Source organism: Tamandua tetradactyla, chromosome 11 (genome assembly GCF_023851605.1).
Source record: "Tamandua tetradactyla isolate mTamTet1 chromosome 11, mTamTet1.pri, whole genome shotgun sequence".
Lineage (NCBI taxonomy): Eukaryota > Metazoa > Chordata > Mammalia > Pilosa > Myrmecophagidae > Tamandua > Tamandua tetradactyla.
The window spans coordinates 102,764,384-102,774,872 of record NC_135337.1 but is presented as its reverse complement, the minus strand read 5'-3'; the positions used below and the strand labels follow the sequence as shown (position 1 = coordinate 102,774,872).

At 36.6% G+C, this 10,489-nt stretch overlaps 1 protein-coding gene and 1 pseudogene across 1 annotated transcript; both read left to right on the top strand.

Moving 5' to 3' along the window:
• Positions 1-529: 529 nt before the first annotated feature.
• LOC143649763 (olfactory receptor 7A17-like) lies at positions 530-1,450 on the top strand (annotated as a pseudogene).
• A 7,832-nt stretch (positions 1,451-9,282) lies between these two features.
• Positions 9,283-10,203, top strand: LOC143649762 (olfactory receptor 7A10-like). Its single transcript, XM_077119683.1, has one exon. The coding sequence runs from the start codon at positions 9,283-9,285 to the stop codon at positions 10,201-10,203; it is 921 nt and encodes a 306-aa protein (XP_076975798.1).
• The last annotated feature ends 286 nt before the right edge of the window (positions 10,204-10,489 follow it).

Genomic DNA, 10,489 nt, shown 5'->3' with positions numbered 1-10,489 from the left:
ATCAGGTGGAGATGAAATGGCATTTTAACAGTATTGATCTTTCTAGCTACAGATGGAAATATTTTATTGATTTAATTTCTTATTGTAGTAGTATATATACAACTTAAAATTTCACAGCCTAACAATTTTCAACAGTGCAATTTAGTAACATTGATTGCAATATAAATATTGTGCTACCATCACCAATATCCTTCTCCCAACTTTTTCATCACATAGTGCAAAATAACAGGTCAAATGATTTTTGAATGAAATACAGTCTAAGAGCATTTGAGGTGGAACATATTGCCTTGGGAAAAAGTTTAAAATTATGGACAAGGAAAGCTTGTTAGCAATAGCATCAGGGAGAAGCAGGAACATTTGTTTACCCTGATATTTTCAGACAAAGGGAAGTAAATCTTTGTGTAATTAATAAGCAATTAAAACAATATATTTGCAATACAAACCATAGCATTAATGTTAATTTGCTGACATCCACTTGTACCTAATCCTGCCTTGCTCTGATCTCTGTTCTAGCAGTTTCATGAATTATATGGATTTAGAGAATGAAACACGTGTTTCAAAATTTATCCTCTTGGGATCTCAGAAGACACAGAACTGCAGCCCCTCCTATTTGCTCTGGTCCTGATGATGTACCTGGTCACTCTCACTGGGAACCTGCTCATCATCATGGCCACCATCTCGGATGGCCACCTGCACATGCCCATGTACTTCTTCCTTGCTAACCTGTCTTTTGCAGACATCTGTTTCACCTCCACCACTGTCACAAAGATGCTGGTGAACATCCAGACAAGAGAACAAAACTATAAGTTATGGCAGCTGCCTCACCCAGATGTATTTTTTCATGGTTTTTGGAGGATTAGACAGCTTCCTCTTAACCGTGATGGCCTATGGCCATTATGTGGCCATCTGTCACCCACTGCACTACATGGTCATCATGAACCCCAGGCTCTGTGTTCTCCTGCTGCTGGTGTCATGGATACTGAGTGTTCTGAACTCTCTTTTACATGGCTTAATGGTTTTGCAATTGTCTTTTTGTACAGAGTTGGAAATCCCTCACTTTTTCTGCGAACTTTCAGAAGTAATCCAAGTTGCATGTTCTGACACATTTCTCAATGACCTAGTGTTGTATTTTGCAAGTGGAATTCTTGCTGGTATTCCACTCACTGGCATCCTTTTCTCTTACTTTAGGAATACATGCTCTATTTTCAAAATTTCATCACATGGAGGCAAGTATAAAGCATTTTCTACCTGTGGGTCTCATCTTTCAGTGGTGTCCTTGTTTCATGGTTCAGCCTTTGGAGTGTATCTTAGTTCTACTGCTACACAAAACACAAGGGCAACTGCAATAGCTTCTGTGATGTTCACAGTGGTCACTCCCATGCTGAATCCCTTTATCTATAGTGTTAGAAACAAAGACATAAAGCATGCCTTAAAAGTAATTTCCACATGAGAAAGTCTCTCTGTAAAAGGATCCTTTGTCTCAATTCAGAAATTAACTATTCATTAACAGAGGTTGAATACTGGAAGAAGTAAATTAAATTACTCTTCTTATTGTATATAAAGGTAATGTCCTATTTGCTTTATTCCTAGAACTCTATCTCTACTTTTCATCTATCAAAACCACTTGTATATTCTGTATTTTGTTTAAACCATTTGATGACTCTGATTGCATTCCCAGTATTCAGTATTGAGCTGGACTCTTCTGACTGAATGTTCTGTGGTAAATATTTAACACAGTTCATTAGGTGCATATAAAATTATTGAAATTGCTGGAAGGATGATGATGTACTGTCTTCCTGAAAGTAGAAATCAACTGCCCTTGTGTTATATCCTTTTGGTGAAAACCATTTGTCATTTCACATGCTCTGTACCTATCGCCATGGATTTGTTAATCAGCTCTCAAAACATGACACATCCTGAACTTGAGTCACCATATGATTAATTTCAATAAACCTCATTCCATCTCCATAAATGACTTTCTGCAGCATAGTTCATTGATAGTTAAGTGAGGATGTAATAGACATTCATCCCCTGATTTTTCAATTATTGATGGTTTCACTAATCACTGGGGTTCTTCCAGGGATACAGCTTTGCTCTTTAAATATTATTTTTATAGGCAGCAACATTTTTTGTAAATTTCCCGTGGCACTTATGGCAATAAAAGTCCTCATTTACCAATCCTGAAAAGCATCTTCAGCAATTTTTCCATTGCCAATTAGTCCTTTTTAAATTATTAATGCAAGATATTAGGTAATAATAGCAGGGTTTTTGTTGGCCTATGGTGTTCTTTGTGAGGTAGAATACCACTAATGCTTTCTTCATCACCTGATCCCTGAGCCATCTCTTTCTTTGGCAAACTAGACTGACATTTAGAGATCAGAGATCACTCTGAGGTAATGCCAAGTTTGGAAAAAAAGGTGTGGTCATTTGTTTTATTCACTTTTTATCTTTGGCAGAGCTGTGAATTCATTTATTTTGCAATGTATTAACCCACAGATGCAGACTTTGTGTTTTGGTCATACCCTGTCAGAACTGTAGTTAACAGAGAAAAGAGATTTGATTCATGCAGCCCTGCAAATTCCTTGGTGTTGATTGTGCCATAATCTGAACATTAAAATCCTGAGCTTTTCATTTTTTTATATGTCTCCAGGGCAAAAAAAGACTTACTTTACTCCACATTCATTGAGTTTGAATCCTCAACAAAATATTTTATCACATAAACCAGTTTTACAAAGGTCTTCAATAAACAATTTCTTTATGGATGACTGCAAACAATATATTATGAATCAGAATTTGCCAGTGCTAAACATGCACTAGCTGTATACATTTATCAAAGTACACAGTATCATTGTTGTCCTTAATTCCAACTAGTTGATATATCAATTCCCATAATATTATCCAGGAATGTTCACTTATTTTCAACCAATTCCTGTATCTAATAATTTACCTGTATTACTCCTTTTCTTCAAGCAGAAATCTCTTTCAAAAAATCTCTAAAAATTTAGTAGGCATATACTCTCACCATTTTTTAAGAAGCTAGAGGTATGACTTTCAAGTAGAAAGCACTGAAAAAAAACAAAACCACTGGAAAACAATCCAGCCAGGAAAGGTGATACTTCTGCTCTCATCCGGAACACTGTACAATCAAGAAGACTCCACTGAAAGCATTAGATTGTCAAGTGCAGCATTTTCTGCAATTCCAGTAATCAGAAGCTCTTCCAAAAAGCGTTGGTTACATGTGCACTGAGCCTTCTAGTTCACCATCCTCTCTCATACAGTATCACAAACCAGATGGAGGGAGAAATGTCTGCATCGTAAATATTCAAGATTGTGATTTCTTCTTAGGAAATTGTCCCTTCCAGTAATATAATGTGCCCTGTTTGTCTCTTATAACATGTTTTGTATTTAAAGTCTATTTTTTTCAAATATTAGTACAGCAACCTCAGCTCTTTTTGGTAACAGTTTATGTGGAATACACTTTTCCAACCATCCACTGTCAATTTCTTTGGTTCCTTTGGTCTAAGCTAAGTGTCTTCTAGAAATCTTTATACGGATCATATGTTTCATGCGTTCTGCCAACCTGCAGAATTCCTTTTAATATTTCTTGCAGGTAAAGCCTCTTGTTGAACACTCTCATTTTCTGATTACCTGTGAATATTTAAAATACTACATCATTTCTGAAGGTCAGTTTCTCCAAGTAAGGAATTCTTGGCTGACAGTTTTTTCTCTTTCAGAGAAAAATATACCACTACCTTCTCACCTCCATGGATTCTGATGAGAAATTGACCCTTAATCTAATTGTAGCCCATTTGTATGTGATAAATTGCTTTTCTCCTGCTGCTTTCAGGATTCACTCTTTATCTTTGACATTTGTCAATCTTGTTAGCATTTGTACTGGTTTAGGTCTAATAGAGTTCAATCTGTATTGAATATGTAGTGTTTCCTGGGTATTTATATTTATCTGTTTCCCAAGATTTGGAAAATTTCAGCCAAAATTTCCTCATATGTTCTTTTTGTCCCTTTTCACTTTTCTTATACTTCTGGGACACCCATGAGCATATTTTGTACTTCATGATGTCCTTCATTTCCCTGAGACACTGCTCACATTTCTCTACCTTTTCTCTTTCCAATCTGCACATTTCTATGTCCCAGCTATTAGCTTACCCACCCTTTCTACTTCCAGTTCAAATGTGCTGTCATGTGCCTCTAGGATATTTTTCATCTTTTCTTTTGTCCTTTCATCCCCCAAAGTTCTGTTATGTTTCTTTTTATTGTTTCAAATCTTTTTATTCATACAGTGTCTTCTTATTATCCTTGATATCTTTATCTGTACTTTCCTTCATCACCTTGAATTGATTTAGGAGATTTGTTTGAATGTCTTTGATTATTGGTTCCAAATTCTGTGTCCCCTCAAATTTTAATCAGTTCCTTTCCCTCGGCCATATATTCATATTCTTAGTATGACTTGCAAATTATTGCTGACATCTAAGTATCTGATTATCTTGGTGACTGCACTTGGAAGTTCAGTTTCTCCCTCTTGCTGAGGCTTCTGTTGTTCATTGACTTTGTGTTAAAGCTCTTCTTTGAAACTTGGTTTAATTTACTCTAGGCCTTTAGTTTTGCCCATGTTTACCTGATCAGATTTTTTTAGTTCTTCTTGAGATTTTTGCCCTGGGTGTGCCATACAATTTTTAAGATTGCACTATTTGTGCAGCACTTCCCCAAGGAGAAAGCATGCTTCTTTCTATTACTGCTCTGATAAATTTGATTGTTCTGTTAGTTTCTGTTTTGCTCTATAGTGTCTTTATTTAATTTGCTTTTGTTGCCTCCAGCTGCTTTTGCCTGGAAGGCAAATTCCGGGAGGAATGTGATTCCAAAGAAGTATTTCCTATCCAAAATAGTGCAGGGATCCACTAGGAGGCACAGGCCATTCTGAAGAACCCTGGGGAAAGCATCAGGAAAGATGCCAAATGTCTTTTTTGATGGCTGCATGGAGAAGCAATTCCATGTCCTGTCCAGTGGATGTTGCTTTGCAACAAACCATTTGTCAGAACCACTAAGAAGTCACTGTGTTTTCAGACCTCCTCCACCCAATATGTCACCATCCCTTGGGGAACCTGTTACCACTTAGTGACAAGTTCATTACATTGAGTACTAGATCCCACAGCTAAAGAGAGGTGACCTCAAAGAAGGAGTCCACTGGGGAAAGAGATGAACGTGAAGCTCCAAAACTTTCTCCCAAGGGTCAAAATTCACCCATTTGCATTGCCGTACCTTTTTTTTTTCTTTGTTTGTTTTTACCTCCAAAGAACCAAATGTCTTAGGGAACATAAAGATAAAAGAATACTTCATTTATGAGGCTCATGGGAATTAAATTAATAAAAGCATGGAAACATAAATGCCTCACCAACACTACCTCAAGTCGAGTTTACCAATCACTAGTGCGGGAGAAACATAATTTTGCCTTCTAGAGACCTCATGAATATTTACATCTTCCTGCAGTTCCTGGAAGCAAAGCTGCCAAATTCATACATGGAAACTGCCTTGGGGAACTCAGATGCTTCTTTGATAATTTCTGAGTGAGTCATAGACTGTGCTCATTAGTGTGGGGAACATATTATGAGTCAAGGACCCCATTTATTAAGAGTAACTCTAGGGGTATCACCGTATGGTGTGAAAAATGAACCTCAGCTTGGGCAGCTTGTCAGCAGCAGATAACAGAGAGCCTTGCATTATGTCCACAAGATTAATACTGATGTTTGAAGTTATTGGAGAGTCTGTGCAGGGTTTATGGAAATTGATGTTCATGAAAATTCTTGCCCTGTGGAAAGTTCTGGATCAATTTCTGTCGTCAAATTCCTGGGGAAATGATGAAGTCTGGAAATTGCTCAGTGGAAGTGGGCTTGGAGGTATGGGGAATGTGTATGGGTCGGGTTGAATCACAGTGTATACAACTGTTCTTCATCAATACTAAGCACAATGTCAAACACTTTATAGTCATCATTTTTTTTTAATTTTGGCAATTATTGTATGAATATATAAATACTGTCTCTGGTCTGATCTAATGGGTGATGAGTTGAGACTTACAGCAGAGTTATATTCTTTTCTGAGGCCTACAATCACATCTGGAATGACGTTCAAAATTGCTGTCCCAGATTTTTGCATTCCACTAATGATTTCTACTTCTTAATAAACGTAATTTTAAAAAGCAGTGTGAGGGTAGTGCAATGGTGGCTCAGTGGCAGAATTTTCTGCTGCCATACCAGAGACCCACGTTCACTTTCCAGTGCCTGCCCATGTAAAAATAAATCAATAATAAAAAATTTAAAAAACAGTGTGAGACATACAGAAACTGCAAGGACAGTAGAGACAGTTTCCAGAAAATCACATCCATTTTTGTTTGTTCTGAATATATTCCATCCACAATACCACATTACAATCTATGTGTTATAAATGACAATTTCTCAGATGCTCTTTGTTTTTGATGACCTGGATATTTTTCAGGGGTGCTGGCAAGGTATTTTGTAAAATGCCCCTCAGCTGGAATTTGTTTGATGTTCTCCTCATGGTTAGACTGGGATTATGGGTTATGGAGGAAGGCACCAGAGATAAAATTCTATTTCTGTTACATTATGTATCCAGGGCACATTCCATCAATGTCGCTTTTCACTTTAGATGTTGACATTCATCAACAAAGCTTCCCAGGTTTCCCCACTTTTAAGTCCTCATTTTACTATTTTTCCATACATCACCTTTGGAAGGGGGTTAGTACTTGAAGAGACACTGTAGGAGTGGGAATCAACTCCCCTTCTGGAGGCAGCAGTATCTATATAAAGCTTTGCATGGGTCTGCATGGAAGAGTTTTGTCTTCCTACCCATATATTAAATATTCTCTTTAAATCATTATAGACTCATGACATTTATTTTATACTTTGGGTTGTGATACAATACTACTTAAATATTTTGTTGTGAGGTTTCTTTCAGTTTGGGCAATCGGATATCTTTCACAGGTGCTCTGTCTCTTGGCTTTATCCTGATCCTTCAAGGCTTCATTTCAGTACCTACTTAATTTTTGGTGGCACAAAATGTTCCAGGCTCTTCCTGTATATTTCTTTTCCAGGTCTAGGGTCAGTCATTTCTCCAAAGAAACTTTTATTGAAGAATGTTGTTAAAATAAATGTCTGGGCACTATGTTTGTTCCATATCACCAGGACATCTAGGCGCTCCAAAGACAGAGTAAGAAAATATATGTGTGTCTGACAAGTTGTGCATATACACAGAACCATAGATATGTCTACATGTAACCTTCTATCTACATTCACCTACTCATGCTGATGTGTGTCACTCCAAACCATTGCCAGGTAGAACATTCTAGTATTCTCCTTTTTTTGGTTAACTGCACACTCTGCAGCAGGAAACATATTCTTGTCATCTGTCATTGTCTACTTAATGGTTCTATTCCAGTATACATTTGCAGATGTGATACAATTGTCAACCTACACACTGGTGAGATGAACTTTGTCCACTAGAATACAGTATTTATGCTTTCTGTCCTCTTTCTTTTCCAGAAAGAGATTCATATCCCATATTACAATTTCAGCAGCTTTTCTCCTCATCCCCTCAGTAAGCGTGTTTCATATGTTTATAATACAATTAGATTGTTTTATCACATTTTGCATTCCCTACTGGCATTCCTATTATCCTGACAATTAATATTCTATTTGCATATACAATGCAAATACTGTATATGCAGTCAATTTTGAAATTCCTCAGTGACAAATGCCATTGAGTCTGTTTTCACATACTTGTTTGCCACCTGCATATCTTCTTCATGTCAGTTTCTGTTCAGAATTTTTGCCCAGCTTTTTAATTGGGTGTTACCTTTCTTCTTTGTGACTGTTAAGGGTTCTTTGTACATATGGATCAAGCCATTTATTAATATCTTTCCTAGAGCATAAGTCTTATAATTTAAGATTGTCCAATTTTTAAATTTTCTTCTCTTATGGATCATTGTTTGGGTGCTATTTCTAAAATCTTATCACCAAAGTACAGGTCACCAGATTTCCTTGGATGTTTTATTCTAGAAGTACTATACTTTGCATTTTAATTTTGAGAACAGGATTCTTTTGATTTAATTTTTGTGAAATATATACAATGCTACATTGTACATATGACTAAGCTTCTTTTTGGTTTTGAACATGTATATGCCATTCTTCTTCAGCATTTGTGGAAAAGATCTTACATTTTCCATGAAATTGCTCTTGCCCCTTTGTCAAAGACCAGTTAACTGTACTTGTGTCGATTTTTTAGTTCCCTAACATCTGATTGTGCATCTACTGAGTTCTCACATATTAATTCATATGTCTATTTCACCAATACAACATGGTTTATTCATTGTGTCTTTATAGATAGACTTGAAATCAAGTAGTATTGGTACTATGATTGGCTCTTCTTCAGCATTCTCTAGGAAATTTTGGACTTCTACCAGTTCTTATAAACTTTAAAATTATTTTGTCAAATATTTACCAACTGACTTCTTGCCATTGGGAATGGGACTGAGTTAAAAGTGTAGATCAGGTGGAGATGAAATGGCATATTAACAGTACTGATCTTTTTAGCTACACAGAAGGAAATTTTTTATTTATATTAATTTTTATGGTAGTAATCTATATAGAACTTAAAATTTGACAGCCTAACCATTTTCAACAGTGAAACTTAGTAATATTGATTGCAATAAAAAGATTGTGCTACCATCACCAATATTCTTGTCCCAACTTTTTCATCACATAGTGCAAAATAACTGATCAAATGCTTTTTGATTGAAATAAAGTCTAACAGCATTTGAGGTGAAACCTATTGACTTGAAAAAGTTTTAATTTATGCCCAAGGAAGGTTTGTTAGCAATAGAATCAAGGAAAGCAGGAACATTGGTTTACCCTGAAATTTTCAGATAAAGGTCACTACATCTCTATATAAAAAATAAGAAATAAGTCAATATATTTGCAATACAAACTATAGTATCTATGTTAATTTGCTGAGAGCTGCTAGTACCTAAAAATCCCTTGCTCTTCTCTTGGCTCCAGCAGTTTCATGAGTTACATGGATTTAGAGAATGAAACAGGCACTTCAGAATTTATCCTCCTGGGATAATACATTCTAATTAAGAAATAATAAACTTAATGCACTTACCATATATGCATAACTTTTCTGTTAATTTTTGAACACTGCTTGTGGCTAAGTTTGCATTGCTCTGTGCCCTTTTCTAGAAGTTTTATCAGCTGCATGGAATCAGAAAACAAAACACTCTTTTCAGAATTTATCCTCCTGGGATTCTCAGAAGACACAGAAGTACAGCCCCTCCTATTTGTTCTGTTCCTGACGATGTACCTGGTCACTCTCACTGGAAACCTACTCGTTGTCCTGGTCACCATCTCGGATGTCCACCTGCACACACCCATGTATATCTTCCTTGCTAACCTGTCTTTTGCAGACATCTGTTTCACCTCCACCACTGTCCCAAAGATGCTGGTGAACATCCAGACACACACCAGAACAATAAGTTATGGAATGTGCCTCACCCAGACATATTTTTTCATGGTTTTTGTAGGATTAGACAACTTCCTCTTAACTGTGATGGCCTATGACCGTTATGTGGCCATCTGTCACCCACTGCATTACATGATCATCATGAACCCCCAGCTCTGTGGTCTCCTGCTCCTGGTGTCATGGATACTGAGTGCTCTGAACTCACTTTTGCATGACTTAATGGTTTTTCGATTGACTTTTCAGACAGAATTGGAAATTCCCCACTTTTTTTGTGAACTTTCTCAAGTAATCCAACTTGCATGTTCTGACACCTTTCTCAATTACCTAGTGATGTATTTTGCAACTGGAATTCTGGCTGTTATTCCACTCACTGGCATCTTTTTCTCTTACTCTAAGATTGCATGCTCTGTTTTGAGAATTTCATCACGTGGAGGCAAGTATAAAGCATTTTCTGCCTGTGGGTCTCATCTTTCGGCTGTGTCCTTGTTTTATGGAACAGCTCTTGGAGTGCATCTTAGTTCTACTGCTACACAAAACACAAGGGCAACTGCAATAGCTTCCGTGATGTACACAGTGGTCACTCCCATGCTGAACCCCTTTATTTACAGTCTTCGAAACAAGGACATAAAGCATGCGTTAAAAATAATTTCCCACTGAGAAAGTCTCTAAGTACAAGGATTCTTCACCTCAAGTTTGGAAATTTACTCTACATGAACAGAGGTTCAATACTGGGAAATGTAAATCAAATTACTCTTATCAATGTATATGAAGTTAATATGTTTTATGACTAGAACTTTATCTCTACTGTCATCCATCAAAAACCTTGTTTATTCTGTGTTTTCTCTGAATCATTTGACATCTATGAATGTATTTCCAGCATACACTATTGAGCCGGACTCTTCTACCTGAATATTCAGTAGTAAATGTTTAATACAGATCATTA

Bases quoted from the DNA above. Each gene is read 5' to 3' on its own strand.
- LOC143649762 (XM_077119683.1), top strand. From the start codon at position 9,283: ATGGAATCAGAAAACAAAACACTCTTTTCAGAATTTATCCTCCTGGGA.